The sequence below is a fragment of the Podarcis melisellensis genome (assembly GCF_964234715.1).
Source record: "Podarcis melisellensis genome assembly, chromosome: Z".
Lineage (NCBI taxonomy): Eukaryota > Metazoa > Chordata > Lepidosauria > Squamata > Lacertidae > Podarcis > Podarcis melisellensis.
Window position 1 is genome coordinate 16,951,771 of NC_138547.1, and position 25,288 is coordinate 16,977,058.

The window sequence follows — 25,288 nt, forward strand, 5'->3', positions numbered from 1 at the left end:
AACCTTAATAGACCTGTTCTGGCTGGCTGTGCAGACCTGTCAATCTTCATTTCCCATCATTTTCCCACTCTTAAATTCAGTTCTCCACATTTCCACATCATCAGCACTCCAGTGCAAAATTCTTATACCATACACATATGTGTATGCGGTTTTTCCTAACATATATATTGTTGCAAAGGAATTTCTCCCAATATAATGCATTTTCACAGACAGATACATTTTTATATGCACACTTTACCCTAGTATATGCATTTTTGGACATTGGCTGGAGAACTGCATTGCAAAATTCAGAGAAGTGCAAATTTCAAAGGATAGCTGTGTTTTGGGCCGTGCATCATGTTGGAAATTGCAGATTGGCTAGGTTTGCCTTAAAATGCAAACTGAGTGCAACAGCTGCACACTCCTAGACTGAGGTGAATGGGGCAGTGCCCCCATTGGTGCAAACAGGCCAGCCTCCACAACCTATAGGACTACATCTGACCCTCCCGCCCCACCTCTGATGTAGAACAATGGTGCTAAGCAAGACAATAATAATAGATCTCCCCGTTTTCTTTAAAGATGGGAGCACACCAAAGTCAAAAGTGCTAAAATGGTGGGGTTGAATCAGATGTGGAGAGTCTTTGGCCCTCCAGATGTTGCTGAACCACAACTCCCATCAGCCCCAGCAAGCATGCCCAGAGATCCCAAGGGATGATGGGAGTTGTAGTTCAGAAACTTCTGGAGGGCCAAAGATCCCCCTCACCAGGACTGGAAAACTCAATCCATTAACTGACAAAATACGGTTTCTTCTTCTTTTCATTCATGGCAATATCCAGAGGTCATTTCTTTAGAAGTCCCTGCTTACTCCCTGGGAGGTGGTGGGTCCTAATGAGGTGAGATTATTTGCCAGGTGGTTGGGTGGCATTTGTGGCTTGTTATTTAGTAAAAAATAAAATAAAGGCAAGATTGAATTTGTCTCCAGCCAAGGTCTTAGAAGACATCTGAAATGTTGTCACAGGAAGGCAGGCAACAACCGCACATCACCCAGTCAGAAAATAAAGGAGGGCACAGCGGCAATTCAGCATGAAGCATGGGGTTGCCCTAGAGCTGCCCCCCTCCACCATAGCCTTGTACTTGCAGACTTTCATGACAGCAAATGAAAAGGGGGGAAATCTAACTCTTACAAAAGGATGCCCTGTATCAAAATCTTCTCATATACAGTGGTACCTCGGGTTACAGACGCTTCGGGTTACAGACTCTGCTAACCCAGAAATAGTGCTTCAGGTTAAGAACTTGGCTTCAGGATGAGAACAGGAATTTTGCTCCGGTGGCGTGGCAGCAGCAGGAGGCCCCATTAGCTAAAGTGGTGCTTCAGGTTAAGAACAGTTTCAGGTTAAATACGGACCGCCAGAACGAATTAAGTACTTAACCCGAGGTACCACTGTATCTATATCTATCTATCTATCTATCTATATATATACAGTGACACCTCGTGTTATGTACCATCCCCCTTATAAATGCTGCAGGTTACGCACTCTGCTAACCTGGAAGTAGATGCCCCTTGTTGTGACCTTTGCCCCGGGATGCGAGCAGAAGTCACGCTCCGGTGGTGCGGCCGCAGTGGGAGGCACCATTAGAGAAAGTGTGCCTCATGTTACGAGCCTCATGTCACTATTGCAAATGGACCTGCAGAATGGATTAAGTACGTAACACGAGGTACCGCTGTATGTATCTATCTATATCTATCTATAGCTATATATAGATATAAAAGAAACTATTGTCAACACTAAACTTTAGAAAACCTATATGCACCCATCAAATCTATTAATTCTCCCTCCTCCCCTTTATACAGTGCATTATTTAATAGGTATATAGATAATTATCCATCGTTAACATATAAATACATTCATCATTTTTAAAAGACTCTCTGTGGGTATTTTTTTTTTTTTGTCCTGTAAAAGAGTGACGCCATGTTATTATTTTTAAGCCACAAGGGTATTTAGGGAAGGGGGAGGGGAAACACCCTTTCACAGAACCAAAGAATTAGAGAGGTGGAAGAGACTCAAAGGACCATCTGGTCCAACCCCTTACAATGCAGGAATCAGCAGGATATGTATGCCACCAACGTTACCCACCATCAAGCTACGGGTGACGGCTGCTGGCACTCATTAGACGTCCGTGCTGATGCTGCGGCTGCGGGAGAAAGCCTCCCGCATGGCTGAGAGGCGGTTGGGGTTGAGGGCCTGGAGGCCACTCATGTTGAGGGGCAGCTCCAGGTCTTCCTGGCTGATGGCCTTGTAGTTGATGAGGTCGCCCCCATTCTGGACCTCCTCCTCCTCTTCCTCCTCCTCCTCCTCTGGCTCCTGGAGGAAGAAGGTGGGCGGCTCATAGTGTGAGCAGTTGGGGCATACTGTCCGGCACTGGGAGTGCTTCTTGTAGGGGGAGGAGGAAGATCGGTACAAGGATGGGCCGTTCGTCAGAGCCACGTTGCGGTTGCAGTGGAGAGGCGGGATGTGGGAATCCATGCCAAAGTCTGGTTCATCTCCGTCCTCTTCGGACTCCTCCTTCTTGCAGCAGTAATACTGGGGGAGGCAAAGGGGGGAAGAGGCAGGGATTTGATGAGAAGGTGGCTGTACGTCTCACCATGTCTCCTTTTCAGGTTGACATTGATGCTTTCCCACGACATCCACAAAAACTCCAAGCAAGCACATCGCTCCTGCTGCCCATGCTCAAAGAATTCTGGGAACTGTAGTTTGTTAACGGTTGGTGGGAACTGTAACTACAGGTCCTAGAATTATTTGAAGGAAAGAATGAACTTTGAATATGCTTTAAATGTATATTGTGTACACAGCAGTAATAACAATAATGATGATGATGATAATAATAATAATAATAATAATAATAATTTTTATCCCACTTTCTCCCCACACTGGGGCTCAATGTGGCTTACACAAACTAAAACAACGGAGATAAAATGCAAAAAAAGTTAAAAACATATAGAAGAAAATAATTTAAAAGTAATTAAATTCTAATAGAATCTAAACAATATAAAAACAACTCTATCAAAATGCAGATAGCAAAAATAGCACAGCACTATTATTAGCCCTTAAAAAAGCAGTCAGTTCTTAAAGGCCTGTTGGAATAAAACAATCTTCACCTGCCAGTGGAAGGAGAGCAAAGAGGGAGCTCGCCTGGCTTCTCAAGGGAAGGAATTCCAAGAAGGCCCTTTCCTTCATCCCCACCAAGGTGAGTCTGAACAAAGGGCTTCTCAGAGCTCAGGCGGGTTTGTATGGGAGAATACATTCCTGCAGAGAGCCTGGGCCTAAGCCTTGAAGCACTACTATACCACTTTAAACAGCCATGCCCCCCCCCCCACTCCAAGAATCCTAAGAAATGTAGTTTGATAAGGTTACTGACAGTTGTTAGGAGATTCCCCTCTTCCCCTCACAGCTACAGTTCCCTGGAAAGATCATTACACCATCCTGAAATTCATAGCTCTGTGGTCACCTGTTGCTTCACCCACCTTTGCCTCTTCTCCTTTAAAACCCCTTCTCCCCGCACACTTTTATAATTGAAATACCTGAAGCCTACAATAGCAGAGAACTGCTATGATACACAGTAATATGACAGTCGCTAATATTCCGCCTGTGATGACCACAGTCCCGGCTGTCATTCGACCTCTTCTCCATTAACACCCTGGAAGACACAAGAGGTGTAAAGAGTTAGGAGCCAGACCTTCAGGCAACAGAGTAGTTACTGCAGCTTGGGGCCAGAGTAGTGGCCTCAGTGATTGGGGTAGCGGTGAGATTTTCCGATGGCGTGTGCCTGGATCTCTGCACAGGGTACAACTCTCAGGCCATGTGCCCTCCACCCGTCATTTCCTCTGTGTTACGTTTTCCTCCCTCTGTCCTAGCACTAGAACTCCTGGACTTCCAATCAAGCTGAATGCGGGAAATTTCAAGACAGATAAAAGAAATGACTCTCCTTCATTGAAAGCTTTGAAGCAGAGGTTGGATGGCCATCTGTAACGGATGCTTTAGTTGAGTTTCCTGCATCGCATGGGGTTGTGCTAGATGACCCTTGGGGTCCCTTCCAACTCTACAGTTCTATGATTCTACGACTTCTTCATGCAGAACACAGTTAAACCGTGGAACTCCCTCCCACAGTAGGCAGTGATGGCCACCAACTTAGATGGCTTCCAAAGAGGGCAATGGCTGTGCTCTGCCTCCACGCTTGGAGGCAGAAATGCTTCAGTCGCTGGAAACTACAGGAGGGGACAGTGCTTTTGTGCTCAGGTCTTGCTTGGGGGCTTCCCATAATGAGTATCAGGTTGACTCCTGTGAAACCAGGATACTGGACTAGATGGGCCATTGGTCTGATCTAGCAGGGCTCTTCTCATGTCCTTATGACCAAAAAAACCTCATGGAGCAGGGAGTACAAGGGTGAGGGAGCTCTGGGTGCAGTGAGGTTTTTACATGTAAGTCTTCTCCAGCCTGCCGTGGTACAGTTCAAGCCAGGCTGTGCCATATGATAACCATTGCGCCCACGTTCCAGTGGTTGAAAGCTGGGCAGCCCCACCTATCTGTCCGAACTGGCCTGGCAACCAGATCCTGTTCCCCATCAATAAAAATAATAAAAATCACAGCTAGTACAGTATAGTGGCTAAAGTGACCTGGGAGAGACCAGGGTTCAAATCCCTTCTTGGCCACTGGATGCCCTTGGTCACAGTTATTGCCTCTCATCCTAACCTGCCAGGGTTGTTGTGGGGATTAAATGAGGAGGAGAACCATGTTTGCCCACTTGAGCTCCTTGGAGGAAAAAGTGGGCTATAAATGCAACCAACCAACCAACCAACCAACCAACTAATCAATCAATCAATCAATCAATCAATCACTCACTCACTCAAACCACTGACAGAGTAGAGGAAGCTTCTGTTGTTGCTTGGTGGCAGAGCCTCAGAATAAGAAGGGGTCTCTTTCATCCTTTTAATTTTCAAGCAGAGGATGCCAAGCTCTTTCCCCACAGACACAACCTTTCTAAATCTGTGCAGACGGTGGCGAAGCTCTGCAGAAACACCCGCCGGTGCCTCCAGCCCACCTTGCAGTGCCAGCTGGCTGGAATCTGCGACAGCTAACGAACCCGTTAGACAGGCACTCTGGAACTTGGAGGCCTCTGTAAGAGGCTGCCTTGCAAGCAGGTGTACGGGAAAGGAGGTGGCCCCATGGGGAGTGAGGGAGCCAGGCCCATGCTCTTCTCGGCTTTATTTTGGATTTTATTCAGGGCTCTGCACCTCCTCTCAGACTTGAATGCCACATCAGGCAGATGCTACATGCAGGAGAAAAGATGCCTCCCCTTTATCCAAGAACAATATCCGGCACTCTCAGACACAGATATACATTGCAAGCTGCCTATTCTCGAGTCAGATCATTGGCCCATCTAGCTCAGTATTGTCAACACTGACCGGCAGCAACTCTTCCGGGCTTCAGGTAGGGGGCCTTGCCCAGTCCTTCCTGAAGATTGAACCCGGGAGTTCCTGTGTGAAGAGCAAACATTCCATCGCTTGAGCATTCATAGTAAACGTATCTTAAGGCTTCTCCTCTGTTCAGCAGTTGGCATTTGCTTAATCTCTTCCCAGGTGGAGTTGTGCAGACCTTGCGATGTAGGACAGTCATGGAGCTGGGATACTTTTGCTGGGTCTCGATGAGTGTTTGCAGCCACCTCAGCATCCTCATCGCCCTCCAGTGCAGGCACCTGCAGTATTGCTGCTACTTGGAATCTGCTCCTCTGATTCTTTTTCCTGTTCATAATCAGTGCTAGCTGGTGTGACAGTAGAAGGCAGACCTGGCCTATTGTATATCAATTCAGGAAAGTACATGAGGTCTTGTGTCTCTTTCTCTCACTGCCCAGAAAAAGCATTTTACTGTTCACTGTGCTCATCAAAATGAACCACTCTTCTTGCACTGACCTTTCCTACTTCTAAGTCCATAACTCTGTAACCTTTGCCTCCAGAAGTATATCTTAGCATAGTTTCTCGTTCTACCCTGGAGTTCAGCTTGCTTATTCTCTTTGGGTATATAGGCAATGCTGCCAAATACATTCCTGTGTGATAGGTTAAGTACACTTCCATGTCAAATCTCAAAAGGTGTGCATGCTGCCCCCGCAGTCTGTTCTGGAGATACCCTGCAGTGGCTACTGCAGCTCCCCACATGCATTTGAGGAGGTCAGCATCACTCAGCATGCATCAGGTCATCTCCATAAACTCTGTATCAGCTACTGAGCTCTGTTGTGGGGTGTGACTAAGACTCTTCCCATGTGTAATGGCTTCCTCTTCCAGGAGGGTTCTCATGTGCTTTGAAGTAAACTCACCACTGTTGTCGTTCATGAGAGTTGTAGTTTCCCTCTGCAACTTGTTGCTCACCATGGCGAGGTACTTTCTGAACATATCCACTGTCTCACTTTTCTCCCTGAGGAGGTACAGAACACAGTATCCTGAAAAGTCATCTAGAAAAAAATAAAACGTACTCATTTTTCCCTAGCAAGGGAACACTCAGTGGACCACATACATCACTATAGACTACATCAAGCACTCTGGTGCTTCTTTGTTGAGTATATAAGGGGTGAGGGGGAAACGGTTTAACGCTTTTCTCAGTTAGGCAGCTTACACACTTCATTGCAGTTGGTGCACTCTGGAATACCTTCTCCCCTCTTGCAAGCTCCTTGCATTTCAGTTCCCTAATGGCTTGTGGCCAAGCTTTCTGTGCCAGAGCTCTGGGTCTGCTTCAGCCTTCTGAGGTTCTGCGATATTGGTCACCATCTCTGGTCACCTGGCATCTTCAGTCTTCAAACTACACACAGAAACCATTTTTTTCTGTCCAAGGTGGATACATTGAACATGCTGCAATTCAAACAGGACCTGTTCCACAGGATTCTCTCTCAGTAGATTGCTTAGCTTGCAATTTGAGGTTCCTGCACCTGCACCACATATTGTTATGGTTTTGCCATCTGCAGCTTGGATATTGCCATCCACTGATGGGTCAATATTGTTAATGCCTCCAAAGATTTACACACACACACACACACACACACACACACACACACACTCATATGAGTCCATTAATCATCTACTTGATTTTGTTTACAGTTAGATTCTTCTCTTGCAAACGAAGGCCCTTTTCTTTTCTTTGCTCCCCTTACTTTGGCTTGCTTGCTTAAATGCAGGGGCTCTTCCTGAATTTGGGCATCACACACACACAAAAATCTGGAAATGTGAACTTCTTTGCTGTATTTGAAGCAAACAATTTTTCTGAGTGTAGCCTTGGCTCACCTTTGGGACTGAGACGCATAGTTTGTCTTGTATCCCTGGCTGGGAAGCTTGCTCTTCTCTTTTCTCTCTCAGGTGCTCAGTCACATCTGCTAGCCTCAGGTTTGGCTTGTCATCCATGAGAGTTTTGAAATTTAGGTCCTAGTGACCTCAAGAAATAGCAAACTTTCTGTTCCTCATCCATTTTGTATTGTTTAGATTCCAGCTTTTCAATAATGGTTAGGAACTGTCATGTCCTTCTTGGCTTCAAGTTTTAATTTAAATAGATTTCTCACCCAGGCATGGTGGGAACCCCTTGCTTGTGAATCCAAGTGCTTTTTGCAACTTTTCAAGCACGTGAGCAGCTGTATCATCTCTTTTTGTGTGAACCATTTGGGTCTCTGAAATACTATCCAGAATGATAGGCACCATCAATTTATTCTCTTGTTCCCACTCCTTTGAGGCTTTGTCCTCACTATGTTTCGCTTTCTCAATATATTATAAAATAGCTTTCATATCATGTTTGGCTTCTAATTGTCTTTTCCATTGGATGAAATTGCTTCGTGTAAGCTTAGGTAATTTGAGACTTTCCTCAACAATGGAATTCCTGCTATCCAGTTTAGAAAAATCAAAAATGGAAAAATTCCCAAAGGGCGGGGGGGGAGAAAGGAAAAATATTCCAAAATAAAAATAGGGAAAATCACAAAAAAAAAACATTCTCAAAATTTCCAAAAGTAAAATAAAATTATTTAATCCTCTTTGCTAAAACCCCAAAGCAAAAAGCACGAAGCAGAATAAGAATCCTTTAGTATAACTGCTTTGCATTAGCGGAGTAGATAGACAAATGAGGGGTGAGTTTATCCACTCACAATAGAAACAAAGCAAACAAAAGATTGCCTGGGAAAACTTCTCCTTCACCTTGAGGCTAAGAAATACAATCTCTCTGAGTGCACTTTAAAATCAAGCCTAAAAAATCACCCGAAAAGGTCAAAAGTCTCTGCAAAATGCTTTCACAACTCTGGGATTTATTCTCACTCTGGGCCACCATAACATTATGCTGGGAAATAACTGGGGAAGACCAGGTTAACCCTGAAGTCCCACATGTGTAAAGGTAAAGGTAAAGGGACCCCTGACCATTAGGTCCAGTCGTGACCGACTCTGAGGTTGCGGCGCTCATCTCGCTTTATTGGCCGAGGGAGCCGGCGTAAAAGCTTCCAGGTCATGTGGCCAGCATGACTAAGCCACTTCTGGCAAACCAGAGCAGCGCACGGAAATGCCATTTACCTTCCCGCCGGAGCAGTACCTATTTATCTACTTGCACTTTGACATGCTTTTGAACTGCTAGGTTGGCAGGAGCAGGGACCGAGCAATAGGAGCTCACCCCGTCGCAGGGATTCGAGCTGCCGACCTTCTGATCAGCAAGTCCTAGACTCTGTGGTTTAACCCACAGCACCACCCGCGTCCCTTCCCACATGTGTAGGAAACTGCAAAAGAAAAAAATGGCTGACTGCCTTTATTCAAAAAAGTGCGGGGCTTGACTCACCCTTTAGCCAACAGCTGCTGCCCCTAGCCACAAAGTTTAAAAGAGAAGTAGGTGCAGCATTTGCAAAGTGCAGGAAATACAGGTTTTTAGATTTTTAACTATCCCAGTATGAAGCACTGACAAAGTGCTCCCCCACTTCTACCCCTCTCAGAATGAATAGACAACAACCTTAAGTAAGTTGAAATGCTTTACTTACAGTAATCAGAGGTCTCACTCATGCATTGTTCAATGTTACAGCAGAAACAACAGAGGCAAAGTATTCTTGGTTACAAAATATAGAAGTTGGTCTCAAGCACGCAATCTGAGTCTGAAGCCCCAACCTCAGACGTCTGCTCAGTTACATGGTTAAAGAGAGAGAGAGAAAGAGACAGATAGTGAGAGAAAGGAACAGGAAACAACCATTACTTCCGAAGGTGAGGGGACATAACCTAACCAAGCATTTTCTAGCAAATTACAGCACTGTGGTCCTTAATCTCTTCATTTACTAACCAGCACAGATACTCATTGTTAGGTTTGACTTCAAAATCTACCACAATCTTAAATCCTGATTCTGTCTTCTGCAACATAAGTTACTCCTCCCAGTTCGGTGTCCTCTGCAAATTTGATGAGCATCCCCTCAATATCTTCAGCCAATATGTTTGTAAAGATATTGAACAATGGGCCCAGGACAGAAAGCTGCGGCACCCCACTTGTCAGTTTTCTCCTGGATGATGAAGAACCATTAGTGAGCACTCTTTGGGTTCGGTAAGTCAACCAGGTACAAATCCACCTAACAGTTACCACATCCAGACCACATTCTACCAGCATCTCTGCAAGAATATCATGTGGGACTTTGTCAAAAGCATTAATGAAATCAAGATATCTAGTCCCCTAAATGTTCCCCTTGTGCCTACTTCCCAAAGCCCAGTAAGCTTCTGCCCAGACTAGGATGCTCACATGCGCAACATCGTTTCCTCCCCCCCCCCCCATCACTCTGACAAGCTGGCACCTCTGGCTCCCTACAAAAAATTTCACTGCACACTACTGCAAGATACACTACGTCCATAGCATTTCCCCAAGCTTGTAATTCTATAAAAAAAGAAAGAAATGAGATTAATCAGCAGTGAGGTGCTTTTGAGAAACCCATCTTATATCTTAGTAATCACAACTGTTTAATTTTTTGTTATGGGACCTTTCCTGATAATGACATCAAGCTGACCGGTCAGAAGTTACCCGAGTCTTCTCCCCCCACCCCTTTTAAGAAGATGGGGACATTTGCCTGCCTCCAGTATACAGGGACCTCACCTGTTCTCCAAGAATTCTCAAAGATTACAGATTGAGGCTCTGAAAATACACCTGAACGCTCCTTTAGCACCCTTGCGTGCTGCTCATCAGGCCCTACTTCATTTAAAGTAGCTAGGTGTCTCCTTGCTTCCTCTTGGGCTGCAGCTCCCTCCTAGCATCTTTTATTCTGCTATCAGCAGGTTGAGCACTGCTTTTATTTTGGATGAAGACAGAGGCAAGGTAGGTGTTGAGCAGCTCTGTCTTTTCTGTCATCCAATAGCATTTCTCCATCTTCTCCATGCAGAGGACCTACCACTTGCTTTTCTTCCTCTTGCTGAAAACATAAGCTAAGAAACCTTTTAAATATTTTCTTTCTTTACCTCTCTTGCAAGACTGAGCTCATTCTGAGCTATGGCCTGCCCAACATTCACCCTGCAACTCTTGGCTACTCATGTTATACACCTGCTTCTTGATTTCCCCTGTCTTCCATTTCATACATATGCCCTTAAATATCAGTTCATCTGTAAGCTCCTTATGCAGCCACACCAATTTCTTTAGATACCTCTCACTTTCCTTTTTTTGCTGGAATTGCCTCTGTATCATGAAACCCAGGAGGACATGATCACTTAATCCCAATTTTCTTTGACCTTCGTCAGTCAATTCCTCCCTGTTGGTGAAGACCAGGTCCAAGATAGATGATCCCCTTTCTTGCTTTTTCCACCTTCTGGGAAAAGAATTTGTCAGCAAGGCAATGGAGGAATGGGTTGGACTTTACAGTCTTGACAGAGTTTGAGTCCCAGCAGATATCCAAGTAGTTCAATTCTCCCTTGACTATTATACTCTCAATTTGCCTTTCATGTTCCAGGTCATGGAGTATATTCAACTTCCTTTACATAGAATGCTGCTACTCTTCCCTTCCTGTTTGATCAATTCCTTTTCTTCCAGGACAGTCCACTCTGCTCTGTCAAGACATTCCTCATCTTGCCTTGAAGCTCGAAGTGTAGATGGGACTCATTATTTTTTTGGGTGAAGTTGTTGATGTCTCTCCATTTGCCAGTCCCACCCAAAAGGCAAACTCTTCATCAAGTCAATCCTTTGGGACAGAGGCGGTGAGCGAAGAAAAAGGGGCTCCTACTGGCACCGCCACGGTTGCAGAGGCAGTGATGCAAATAAATTGGGGGGGGGGTCGAACCACCCCCTTTTCCTGGTGCATCTGGAGCAGTGCACAGAAGCAAGACTCCACAAGGGCACATGCGCAGAAGGGTTGCCTTGCATTGCTGCTACCGCCACGGTTGGCCATGAGGAGCTCTGAGGCACCAGACAGAAGCCTCTCATCTCTTTGGGTTGGAGGGCAAAAACACAGAGAGGTAACCCGAGTGTGTGTGTGACTGTCAAGGCCTCTTCCTCCTCCTCCTCAGCTCAAGGAGACGGCCTCATTCTTTCCCTCCATTCACAGGTATAATGGCTGCAGTGGAGCGAGGAGGAGGGAAAGAAAGGGAAGTGGGAAGCAGGCTGGCACTACCCACATGTGGCCAAGCCTCCTTCACTGCCCAGATCCTGAGGTGCTGCCGCTGAAAAGCTACCGAGGAAGCAGAGGGCGCACCTCATGTCAGATGGGAGAGGGTGGCAGCCTGGCGTTGTGTGGACCCAACGCACTGAGTGAGGGGTGGTGGTAGAAGGAGCCTCCAGCTTCACTTTGCCTCAGAGGCAAGAAGTGACCTCGCCCTCCTGAGCAGAGAGGAAAGGAGAGGAGAGGCAATAGCTGTCGCCACAAGCCATGTGTCAGCGCTCTTCGCTAACCACCACTCTGCCCCTCTTCACTCCCTCTCTTGCAAGCACTCCCCCTTGTTGAGCTTTTTCTGGAAACACCCCCCCCCCAAAAAAAATTAAGCCTTTGGGGATTTCAAAAGCATTTTTATAAATTGCCCTACTTGCCATACGTTCAGGTATTCTGGACGTTTTGTCAATTGAGCAAAAATCAGCCCGGATGCCATTTTTCAGCCCGATTCCTGGATGTGTCTGGGAAAACCAGGATGTATGGCAACCCTAAAATCGACAGGCCTCAAATTTCTGTACCTTCTCTTCCAGTAAGTAAGGCAACCAGCTTGCATTTGCTGCAGGTGTATTTTAGCACATTCTCAGGCAGGAAGACAAACATGGCACAGGTGTTGCAGGTTACTGCAGCAGCTCCTTCGCTGTCCTGTCTTGGTCCTACAAACACAATGAGACAGCACTCTGGACCTCCCCCTCAAATCCCCCTCTGTTTCTGGTCATGAGCTCCCAGAGGCTGCTGTCAGCTAAACAGATGGGGCCCCCAGCAGGTTGCCAAAGCTGAATGTGGCCTTCAGGCTGAAAAAAATCTTTGTCGGCTCTGAAATATACTCCATCCATCCTCTGTAAGAGGTCTATCCTCCGTGAGGGGAGCAGAGTGCATGGCTCCCTTTGATGCAAGGTGAACGGGGCAAGTATTTTTCAGCCACTAGGCCACATTCCCTCCCAGACAACCTTTCAAAGGTCACACACCAGTCGGGGGGGGGGCAGGGGTAAAAGTGGGCAGAGATTCAAATGCTCATTGATTGACTCACACTCACATCTCCCCCTCTGCACACCATCCCTGGAAGCAAGAGGCACCATGAGATATTAAGCACACTCAAAAACACTCAAGGATCATCCAAAGCAAGACTGTGAGTGGTGTGGCCACACAGTACCAGGGACCACACAGAGAGGCCCCAAGGGCCACCACATTCAGCCCGGATCCGGGCCTGGGGTCTCACATCTCTGATACAGAGTACATGGGCACACCCCATTTCCCATGTTGCATTGATTTTGAAGATGAGAATTACCTGGGGCAAGGACAAGGTACACAGAGAAAGGCCTGTACTATCTAAGCTGTCTATTTTTGTGACGATTTTTTAAATTATTTTTTATTTTAAAAAAAAAGCCTGGCCTGCTGTACGAAGCAAAATAAAAAGCAGAAAGCTGAGCCTGAAGTGAGTTTAACTGCAGCGCTGGGCAGAGAAGGAGCCCCTATTTGTCAAGACGTCTTCCAAAGAAAATAAATCTCTATTGTACATTGAGCTTCTGAATCTCAGAAATGGAGAAAGCAGATCTCCTTTTGTTTCTTTTTATGTCTGTCTCTTTGGAGAGGCAGTCATGGGGTGGGGGTGGGGATCACGATTGATTGGTATCTCTGAGCACCTATTTGTTGGGGTTGTTGGGGGTTCATTGAACCCAAACATTTCAAAAAATCTCTCGCACCCAAGGGAATTAGTCTTCTTTCTGTCCTTTGAGGAGGTTCTCGTCTGCTCCAAACAGGAGCCGGCCCTACTGTTAAACAGAGTGAGGGAGTTGCTTCAGGTGGTGGACGATGTAGGGCGGAGACTGGGAGTGAGGTTTTGGAGGGTAGGGAAGTGGGCATGCCTCAGAGCCTGTCCCGCACACTTACTAAGCTGTCTTTTGATGTGATGGAGGATACAGTACCTCAGGACCCAAATATTTGAAGGAGACACTCCCCAAACATTTACCACCTGGAGCCGTGCATTCAGCAGGAGATGACCTGTTGGTGGTGTCACCACTGGTTGCTGCTTGGTCAGTGTGGACCCATGACAGGGCCTTCTCAGAGAAGGTCCTCCATTTTGGAATATCTTCCCCACTGCAGTGAATCTGCCTCCGCATTATTGACATTCATAAGATAATTTAAAACATTCCCACCAGAGGCATACTTATGGTCCCTTGAGTCCTTGGGAAGAGCTGTATTGATGGCCCCCCCCCCAAAGGGGGGGAAATCACTTCTTTGCACTTGGGCATTGCAGGTGGCCTAACACCAGCCCCAGATGTGTGTTTAGCAGGGCGAGGAGTGACTGGGACTGGCAGCTGGAAGCCCATGCCATGCTTCCCTTCCTCAATGCAGCTGTGCTCAAGGCAGGTGCAGCTTGGAGGTGCAACTGCTGGGGGCAAGGAAGTGGCAGCTCTGGGGCTCACACCTAGGCATGACTTTCTTTGGCCAGCTACCACCTGCCAGCCCTCATATAGCCATGTGCTTTGCCCCATGGAGCACATGGGTCTGGCCTAGCCCCTCTGACAGACGCTGCAGTGCACCTTTGCACTTTGACAGCTCCCGTTACCATGCCCTGAGGGCCCTCTTGGCCAAGAAGAAGAAAAAGAGGAGTTTGGATTTGATATCCCGCCTTTCACTCCCTTTAAGGAGTCTCAAAGCGGCTAACATTCTCCTTCCCCCCCCCCAACAAACACTCTGTGAGGTGAGTGGGGCTGAGAGACTTCAAAGAAGTGTGACTGGCCCAAGGTCACCCAGCAGCTGCATGTGGAGGAGCGGAGACGCGAACCTGGTTCCCCAGATTACGAGACTACCGCTCTTAAACCACTACACTACACCACACCACACTACACCACACTACACCACAAGGGGAACAAGGAAAGGCTTCCCCCTTGAGTTGGGAGAGAAGGGAGCGGACACTCCGTTGTCCATGGAGGCAGCACCTTTCTCTCTTTGCTCCCTCAGTAAACTCTTGAGGAGAACTTGGTCAAAGTAATGAGGGGACTCAACTACATTAGTCAAGAAACAACATTTTGAGTGCATTATAAACATGCAACACCAGATGGCGCCAGAGAGCAAATAAAATGTCTAAGTAATTTTCCATAGAGGTTTTTCCCCCTTTTGTTCTAACGATTTAATTTCTGACTTATTTATAGCGTTTTTTTCCTGTGTGTACATTCACCCAGGGTTAGGAGCAAGGTGACATCTTCACCTTTCACTCTGTCATCACCCCAAGTGCCCCTTTGCTTTCAGAAGCACCTTTGACTTAAAAAATAAAAACAGGGAAGGGCAGAGGCACTGACTTTGCCCCACTTAGAGGGTGCAAATAGTCGCTGGAGTGGCGACCATCAAGCTCACTAAGCGGCAAGGAAAAGGAGAAACTTGGTAAGGCAAAGAGTTGCTCTGGAGGAGCAAGCAGCTCTAAGAAGACCAAGGCTAGCTGCACACACCTAGACCTGTGCCAGCCTGGCCAACCCCTACAGAGGCCCCTGATTCCCATTCACCCTGCCAGTCAATGGCTGAAAGATCCTGTTCCTGGCAAGCCCTGAAATTAGCAACTACGAGGGTATGTGATTACCTTTAAATGTTTGTAGATATTCTAAATGGTTTTCAAATATTTTCAGCGTGTTTCCCCCCCTTTAGAATTGTATTGTTGCAACTTTTTAATGTTTGCTGCCCTGGAAGCAAAAGGAAGAGAAGGATATGCATTTCTTCCTATACACATAAAAATGTAAGGCTGTCATCGTGTAAGCCACCATAGGAGGACTTGCAGTGTCTCATCAGAACCCTGGATTTGCATGAAGCCATAGCAAGGAAGTGGAACAAAAGAAGTGGCAGGTATAAAATGGGCAGTTTTAAGCCAGAGCAGCGGGTTTAAATAAAGCAGGGATGAAGGCACACTGAGGAGTTTTGAGAGGATGGGGGTTTGGGTGAGAAGCAAAGGGAGGGGTGGGATTTGGCAAGAGGTGATCAATGTGATCAGGTGTGGCAGCCCCTCTTTCTTTCTTTCTTTCTTTCTTTCTTTCTTTCTTTCTTTCTTTCTTTCTTTCTTTCTTTCTTTCTTTCTTTCTTTCTTTGATTCAACCATCAGTACTGGGGTGTGTGGGAGGGGAGAAGAGGCATCACTGTCTCATTTGCCCCAGGCAGCAAAGTGTATTGGGTTAGCCACAGCTCCAGAACCAAAACAACCCAGTGACATTGTTAAAATCCCAAGAGCGCCCCTCACTCCAATGTAGTGTTTTTAAGGGGAAGACTGTGGCATCGCAAGAGAGCAGCTGCTTGGCATGCAGAAGGTCCAGTTTCAATCCCCAGCAAGCAGCTCTAGGTAAGTCTACCAGAAACCCTGCCGGAAAGTCTGGAGAGCTGCTGCCAGTCAGTGTGGACAACACTGAAACAGATGGAACAAAGGTTTGGTTCAGTATTAAGCAGCTTTCTGTATTTTGGGCTTCTGTCTGGATATTGTAGGGCAGGGTTGGCCAATTCCCAAGAGACTACTCTCAGAGTTAAAAACTGGCAGTGTTCTACCCTCTTTTTAGGGGTTCAGGACAAAGTTGTTGAACTTTTTTTTAGGGAGGGGGAAAGCCACATTTTTAGGGGTGCAGGGCAAAAACAATGAGCTTTTTTTAGGGGAGCCAAACTTGTTGAGCTTCTTTGGGGGGAGCCAGTGATCTACCACAGACATCCAGTGATCTACCCGGTAGATAACGATCTACCTGCTGGAGGTGCCTGTTGTAGGGAACTGGATGCCAGCAGCCAGACTAGATGGGACTTGATCCAGCAAGGAAGTTTTTCTCTACGAGCTTCTGCATCACACAGAGCTCTGTGTTAATGCAGGTTTGAGCTGGGGAGGAGGGGAAGTGTTTTCACAGCCCGAATGACACAAAATATAATCAACTCCTTTTCTGATTAACCTCCCTCTCAAGATAAGGGAATAAAACAGTTAAGCATGTCTCAGGACTCTTGCAGAGTTTTAAGTGTGGGGATTGAGAGAAAGAAAGGTGTGTGGAGGGAAGGATTTTAGCAACATATTTATTGCACATGCGTGTGTGTGTGTGTGTGTGTGTGTGTGTGAGTGTGTGTGTGTGTGTGTGTGCCTAGCTTGAAACTCTCCAGGGCATGAGAGAGAGAAAAAAAATAAGAACACAAACCATTCAGCACATGGAAGCCCAAAAGCAGAACAGTTCCTGTCTAGACTTTTCCTTTTTCCTCCCCCCACCCCTCCTCCCACATTTGCTCCTAATTCCATGCTCTGCAGGCTTTGGGAATCGCCATCTATTTAGTAATAAATATACCTGGTCAGACTGCCAGGTCTCAGGGCGAGAGCCAATAAAGCAACTCCTCAGAGTAGACCTGTTGAAACTGACAGGCTCCAGTTACTTAAGTGTATCTCTTGATTAAGAGTTTCTTCAATGCTATTCTAACGGGCTCCCTTATATTTTAACGGTCAGCATTTTAATGTGGTTGCTTTTCTACATGTTTAATTGCAGATAGATGCATTTTCATTATTTGTTTTGTTCCTGTGATTTTGCTTTTGTTTAGGAGGTGTCAAAAGTGGTATATTATTATTATTAATAATAATAATAATAATAATAATAATAATAATAATAATAATAATTTGAATGCGTCCATTCAGAGCATGACTACCCATAGAGTTCAATCCTGAAAAGTTCAGGAAACAGACTAAGGTCACATTTTTATTTATAAAAACCTAACACCTCGGAATAAAATCATTAAAGTGTTGAAAACATCCACACCACACATTTAAAGAATCCTGGGAACTGTATTATTATTATTATTATTATTATTATTATTATTATTATTATTATTGGAACCACAGCCTGTTAAGTATAAACTACAGCTCCAAGTATTTCTTTTTGGGAGAAGGGGGGAGAATGAGTCATGTGCTTTTAATGTACAGTGTAAATAGGTAAAGGTAAAGGGACCCCTGGCCGTTAAGTACAGTCGCAGACGACTCTGGGATTGCGGTGCTCATCTTGCTTTATTGGCCGAGGGAGCCGGTGTACAGCTTCCGGGTCATGTGGCCTGTACCTGTTTATCTACTTTCACTTTGACGTGCATTCAAACTGCTAGGTTGGAAGGAACAGTGTAAATAGAAGCCCCTAAATTTTCTGGGTGGGGTCAGAAGGGTGTTTTCTGATTGGCTTGATAAAATTGTTAGTTATTCCCCAAAGGTTCCTGGAGGGCATTCCTGAGAGTGGGATGGCTCCTCCCATCCTCCCATCCCATCCAATGGAACAGGCAGGGTTCTTGAAGATCCTCCTTGTTGGAGGGGCCACCCCACTCTCCCAGGACAGGCCCTGGGTGTACTCTATGAGGTACACAGAGCTCAGCTTTAGATCCTTTTTCACTTTACCTTCATTTTGCTTTTATACTTCTCCAACTCAACTTCAACTGCTTCCCTCTTTTCTTCCCACCCTCAGCCTTCCTTAACCGGGAATGGGGGAATTAGCACTGGCAACAGCAGGGGAGGGATTAGTAGGCACACAGAGGCAGCAATGGGCCTTTTCATGCTCTACAGGTGAGGAGAAAAACAAAAGCATGGCAGGAGAGCAAAGCTGATCATGCCTACCTGTGATCAGTGTGCTTTCTTGCCAAAAGAAGCAGACCAGCAGCACCCCCATCCTTCTCCAGGTGTGGAGGGGACTGCAGCAGTGCCCTTTTTGCCACAGGACCATGAAGCCTCAAGAAAACAGGTGGGGCGAGACCGGTGTGCCCTCCAAGCCCTATGGAAAGGAAACACCCAGGCAAGCATTTTCCACACCCACCTCTGCCACAGCTGCAGCTTCGCACTATGCCCACAAACAGGGCATCGTCACTTCCTAGAGGGGTGTGCTCAGAAAAGACAGAGACCCCCAGCACGAGGGACACAGCAGTGCAAGGGACAACCATAGAAGGGTAAGTGCTACTCACCCAAACCCTCTGTTTCTGGCTGCATAGCTGGGATGTTGATATTGCCCCACAGGGCCACTTAGCTAACTCCCCCTTTGGAGGATGGAAGCTGTTTGAAGAACCCCTGGCAATGGTCTTGATCAAGACCAGAGATAAACAGAAAACTCTTCCTAACAAGCTGGAATAGGTGGAATAGATTCCTAACATAGCAGGAATCAAGTGTCTTTTTGTTCATTTCACTCATACAATAGGCACTGAATCACATGGGATGCAAGCCCTGGTGGGACAGGACAGACAAGGCATCGGGATATAGCCGGAAGTAATCATCTGGGGGAATTCAACTCCAACCCCAAATTCCAGAAGGCGTCTAAGAAGGATGGTCTTGCAGCATGACACAATTCCACAAGGATCAATAGAGGGCAGGTGTCTCCACCTTCCTCAAGAATGGCACGAAACATCATTGACCATGTGGGTGATCAGCACATTTCCCTCTGGGTATTGCTTGGAGTTTCCAAGCAACCAAGAGCAAAATTTATTGTCACCACACCCACGTTCCTGGAAACAGGAGAAACACCAAGTGGACTGTGCAGCCTTGACCAGCTTCTAGCAATTTGAGCTACAGAGCCAGTATCAAAATGGGAGGGTGGGGGAGCACAGAGTGTATTCAATAGTCTTCTTGGTCACGAAGAAGACTGATGACACACGGGTGATGCTAGACTTGAAGTGGCTGAATCAGAGACTATTTTACAAGCAATTCAAACTGAGAACCCTGAGGTCAACAGCAGAAGTGGTGGAGAAGAATGATTGGCTAGCCTCCATATGTCTGTCAGAGGCATATCTCCACATACCCATCAACAAGTGTCACAGATGGTAGCTTCAGTTCTGCTATAGTCAACAAAATACCGCTTTTGGCTTCTCAGTGGCCCCATTAATTTTTATCAAGGTCCTGGTGACTCTGATAGTATATTTGCAAACCGTGGAAATCCACCTGCACTCTTACTTGGACAGTATCCTGATCTGAGCACCATCAAGGAACCAGTGCATGAAGGACATCTGGACAAATCTCAATTATTTCCAATGGCACAGATTTGTTATGAATTGGCGTAAAAGCTCTCTGATCCCATAACAAACAATAACTCACCTAAGATTACAGGTAAACTCTCAGAACTTCAAGATGAGGCTTAAAGGGGAGTGCATAGTCAAAATTCGCTCACTGACTCAAAAGATACCTCCTAATGCAAGTAGTGCACTGAGTGCAACACTTGCAAGAAGAGGTGATCCTAGTGGCACCATACTGGCTAAAACGACCATGGTGCCCATAACGTCTCCACCTATCAAGGGACGAACAATGGCAGCTCCCGATGTGGGAGGACCTGCTGAGCCAGGGGCTTCTTCTACACCTGCATACGCAGGTAATCTGCTTAGCAGCATGGAAACTGAGCATGCCAATTTGGAAAACCCTAATTCTGTTCCTTCTCCCCAACCACCACCACCACTTTTTGGCAAATCTGTGAACTGTGATCATTTGTCTATTTGCAAGGCAGAGAGGAAGCATGAACGAACAGCTGGTCTATTCCTAACAAATCAGAGAGGGTTGGCCATCAAAGTTTGCAAATGCTGAGGATGGGCTCAGTTGGGTCTGGGCATCAAATGAGCAGCAAGAGGGTCTAGAGAGAGCGCCTAGTAGTGTAGAAGGCGTTTTGGATCTCCTGTCCAAAAAGAAAAAGAAAAAACCTCTTGGGGCAGCTATCCAATAAGTAACAGAAAACAGATTTGGGGGATTCTGTGGGTCCCCTCCTCCCTTTCTTCACAATTGGAAAAGTTAGGAAGAATTGTTGATTTAAACCCACAGCAACCCAAATAAACTACAATAGGTCCATCAACAAAATTTCCAAAAGGCTTCCTGCCATGGTCTGGGTTTCCTGGAAAAGTCTCCTTAGAGATTAAGAAGTAGACAGAATTTAAGAACTGTCTTGCATTTGGGTCAGACTGAAGCTGAAGTCTGTCTGCTTTCCCCAAATGGGCAAGGTAGATGCCCCTGGGAAGCAGAGCGTGGAGGCAAAGTCTGCCCCCTGTTGTCCATCCTCTGTCAATGCAAGATATACTGGCACTGCACAGGTGTTCATTCTGAAATCCTCCTTGACCATATGTGCATGTGTGTGTAAATTATTTTTTTTATTTATACACCCCACTTTTCCTCCATTTAGCTCAAGAGGGCATACATGAACATAAGAAGAACCCTGCTGGATCAGACCAATGGCCCAGGCCAGCATCCTGTTCTCACAGTGGCTACCCAGATACCCTGAAGGGAAACCTGCAAGCGGGATCCAAGCCCAAGAGCAGCACTCTGCCCTTTCCAGCAAGCATTACTACCTCCAGCCATGGAAGCAAAGCATAGCTACATGGTTCTTCTTCTACTCATTTTATCCTGACAACAGCCCTGTGAGGTAGGTTAGGCTGAGAGACCACAAGGTCTCCCAAGGTCACCCCGTGAGCTTTCACAAATGAGTTCATCATTGAACCCTGGTCTCCCAGGACCTGGTCTAACCTTCAACCCGCTCCAAAGAAGCATGCAAATTAGGCACTTTGTCACAGTGCAAAGAAGCATGAGCAGTAACTGCTTTGCCACACCACATAGAGGAGCTTGCAAAGCAACCACTTTTGCCACTCAGTGCAAGTCTGACAGCAATTGCCAGTCAACCCTGACACTGTCAGCCCAGTGCTTTGTGGCTTCCAAGTGGCATGCTCTTTGAGCAGTGGGGCTGCCAAGCGAACCCACTTATGAATGTTTTATAAGTGCATTCAATTATATTTATGTCTCAGCCAACTTATGTTCTTTCGTGCCTTTGCATGTGGGTGAAGGTTGACCCCTCTCCCCACCTAGATGCTGTGATAAGTAAGCACAGCAGCTTATCAGTTCAAGAGTCCTCTCCTTAATCAGTCCCGCTTAACTGACCTGCCAATTACCGTATTTTTCGCTCTATAACACGCACCCGACCATAACACGCACATAGTTTTTAGAGGAGGAAAACAAGAAAAAAAAAATTCTAAACGAAACAGCGGATGTATGTTTTTTGTGGTTCATGCTGTGGCCACAGACATGTGATCTGACGGTGAGTTTGGGGTAGCCCAATGCAAAAATCCTGAGGATCCATGTGGATCCATGCTTTGTAACCACATTTTTGCACCACTGCGGCCCCAGGCAACAGTGGGTGCATAATTTTTTTGGTGCAAGCTGTAGCCATGGACATGTATGTGATCTGATGGTGAATTTGGGGTGACCCAGTGCAAAAATCCTGAGGATCCATGTGGATCCGTGCTTTGTAACCACATTTTAAGTGGGGAGGGAAGGAAAAGCACTCAAGGGACAAGGAACACGCATGGGGTGGGTGGAGAAGGATGCTGTTAATAATGCAGAAGAGGGGTATAAGAGGAGAAGGCTCCTCTCCTCTCCTGCTTTGCTCCTTTAAAGCAAGCAGGCTCTCTGTCCCTCTCTCCTCCCCACTCAGCGGCTCTTCTCCCACTTTGCTGTTTCAAAGCAAGCCACGGAGGAGGGAAGGAAGGGGAACCATGGATCCTCTGCTCACGACTGCAGCAGATCCCCCCCCCCCGCCATCCGTAGGCATTCGCTCCATAACATGCACGGACATTTCCCTTTACTTTCTAGGAGGAAAAAAGTGAGTGGTATGGTGCAAAAAATACGGTAAATCCAAACACCACTTGTGTGGGATCCAATAAAAACTGCATTTCTTATTTGCTGCAACATGAGAAGCTGCCTTATATTGAGTAGGACCATTGGCCCATCTTGCGTGGTATTGTCTACAGGGATTGGGAGCAGCAGGTCTCCATGGTTTCAAGCGGGGGGCATTCCCAGTCCTGCCAGGAGATGCCACCAGGGGCTGAAGCCAGGACCTCCTGCATCCAAAGCAGATGCTCCAACATTAAGCTGCAGCCTTTCCTCTAAAAGAAGACACAAGATTCCAGTCCTCATGGTTCTGAATAAATGAGCATGGCCAGAATGAAATAGGAACATGGAAAGCTGCGTAATGCTGAGTCAGACCCTTGGTCTGTCTAGCTCAGTATGCGCTAAACTGACTAGCAGTGGCTCTCCAAAGTTTCAGACGGGAGTCTCTCCCAGCCCAACCTGGAGATGACATTGAGGACTGAAGCTAGGACCGCCTGCATGCACAGAAGGTGCTCTGGCACTGAGCTATGGCCCTTCTCCATTGCACAACCGTACAATAATGGCCACATTCACAACCAAGGCTGTTCTTTACCTGCTATATGATGCCCGATATCCAATTTGCATTCTCTGGGGCAGCACTGATTTTCTTTGGAAGGCAAAATGCTCAGCTGCACCAGAGAGCATCCTGAAGGCGTCAGCAGAAGGCTCATGAAGCTTGGAAAGAGCACCCCCTGGAGGAGGCAGGGAGAAATGCAACCCACAGCCATGACCTTTTCCCACATTAAATCACAGAAGAAAAAACTCTTTTTTGCAATGAATTTTCAGCCACTCCTGTGGAGGACATATGTGAGGTGGTGAGGAATTTGATTCAGTTCACATTTAAAGGTGAATCTACCTTATTTGCACTTTCCGAAGCCATCTGAGAACTGAAACACACCCTGTGCTTCTCCAAATTTTGCAATGGTGTTCTTTAGCTTTAGTAACAAAAAAATGTGTATACTGGGGCAAAGTGTGTGTTAGTTGGAACCTTGTGTGCATATAATATTTGGCTCAATTTTGGTATGGAAATTTGTTCCTATTTATTTGTTCCTATTTATTTTGCATCTGTTATTATACTTTGTGATGTTTTATTATAAATAAGTATATGCAAACAAACAAAAAAGAAATTCAAAGGAGCATTCATTGGAGAAAAATTCATACAAAAATGCATTACAGTGGTACCTCGGGTTACATATGCTTCAGGTTACAGACGCTTCAGGTTACAGACTCCGCTAACCCAGAAATAATACCTTTGCTTCAGGTTAAGAACTTTGCTTCAGGATGAGAACAGAAATGCTCTCAGCACCAGGAGGCCCTATTAGCTAAAGTGGTGCTTCAGGTTAAGAACAGTTTCAGGTTAAGAATGGACCTCCAGAACGAATTAAGTTCTTAACCCGAGTGTCAGGGAACTGCCATCTAAAGCGCCGGGGGCGCAAAGGCTCACTGAGGTTGAGAGAGGAGTAGCAGCGGAAGAGGGAACCAGTAGAGGGCGAGCAAGAACTCCAAGGGAAAGTGAGTCGGAGGGATGGCTCAGAGACACTTCCAGCGAAAACAGTGGGGAGGTCTCAGGACCTCCTATAGGGACACCCACACCTCGCCGGAAACTGTCACGCTGAGAGGCCAGACGACGTGTTTCCGTTAAAGAGCTTTTATGTTGGAAAAGATTCCGAAAGCAGCCACTTTCGGATTCTACTAGTGATTGACGCAGCCATGCTGGAGGGGCTCCGTCACAGGCAGAGGTTTGAAAACCTGATCAAACTCTGAGGGACTTGCATTTTACGCACAAGCAGCTCATCGTCCCATCACAGCAATCCGAAAGTCACCGAAAGCCAGCTTGTGCAGGGAGAAGCATCATGAGCAACCCAGCCGGAAGCGGAGGAGCAGGAGCAGCTGGAGGGGGTCCAAGCCTGGAAGAAAGGTACAGGGCGTTGGAGATCCAGTTGGCGCTGCAAACGGCGAGGCTTGAGGAGAGGAGGGCTCAGGATGCAGAAAAGGGAAAGGAGAAAACCACCCCGCTCGCCAGAAAGGTACCAGGATTGGTGCAGAAATTCGGGGGGGATCCCAGGAACTATCATGCCTTTAGAACAGAGATGCAATACGCTCTAAACTTGCAGTTTGATGACTTCCCCGACGAGGAATCGCGAGTGGCTTTTGTGATTGGCCATCTCGAATCCGGGGCGAAAGATTGGGTTAGACCCCTGATGGCAGCGAATAATGAGATCCTAAAGGACACGAGGAAGTTTTTTCGTGCCATGGACCTGATGTTTTCCAGCGATATTGAGCAGGGGGTGGTGCGAAGGCAGTTAATGGCTTGCCAGCAAGGAAGCAGATCTGTCCGTGAGTACTGGACTGAATTTACTATGCTGATTCATAAATTGGGGTGGGACCTATCGGCGGAGCCCATCCAAATGCTTTTCGAAGAGGGGCTTTCTTCAACCGTCAAAGATGAGCTTTCCCGGGGGCCCAGGGCGGAGTCTATGGATCAGTTAACCAGATCTGCGCTGTCCATAGGAGCGCGCCAGGAGGCGAGGGCTTTGGAAAAGCGGGAAGGGAAAGGAGACCGTTGGAGGGAGTTCCGCATTCCAGACATTCCAGAGCCACCTTTCCCGCCGGCAGAGCCGATGGAAGTTGGAACAGCGCGGGCGCGCGCAGTTTCAAATCCCAGTGAAGGGCGGAAGAAGGAGGGAAAGAGCGCCAAGAGATGTTATCTCTGCCAACAGCCAGGGCACTTTGCCAGAGTCTGCCCACAAAGAAAGGAATGGCAAGGGATGGCAGGAGCTGTTGGGGGAAAGGAAGAGGAAGGCAAGGAGCAAGTAAAAGCCAACGCCTGGCTGCCACCGTCGGGGCACAGCAGCCAGGCCAAAGAGCAGTGAAAGTGCCCACGCCGGAACCTCCCAGACCCGCTTTAGTGATAGAGGTGTTACTAGAACTGCCAAACGGACACCCACTAAAGATCAAGGCGCTTTTGGATTCAGGCAGCTCCTGTAATTTCATGAGTAAGGAGTTTGCAGCTGA

The 25,288-nt window shown here is 46.8% G+C and overlaps 1 protein-coding gene across 3 annotated transcripts in view; it reads right to left on the minus strand.

Annotated features, from left to right (window-relative positions):
- Positions 1–1,656: 1,656 nt before the first annotated feature.
- Positions 1,657–25,288, minus strand: part of FAM163B (family with sequence similarity 163 member B) — a 45,379-nt gene continuing 21,747 nt past the window's right edge. For 2 of the 3 annotated variants that reach the window (XM_081897987.1, XM_081897986.1), the window contains exons 2-4: positions 6,346–6,443; positions 3,560–3,675; positions 1,657–2,561 (exon numbers count right to left, since the gene is read on the minus strand). In XM_081897987.1, the coding sequence (XP_081754113.1) occupies positions 2,148–2,561; positions 3,560–3,652 (507 nt within the window). In that variant the 5' untranslated portion in view covers positions 3,653–3,675; positions 6,346–6,443 and the 3' untranslated portion in view covers positions 1,657–2,147. The remainder of the gene's footprint in view (positions 2,562–3,559; positions 3,676–6,345; positions 6,444–25,288) is intronic. The other variant, XM_081897988.1, reaches the window with a different exon arrangement.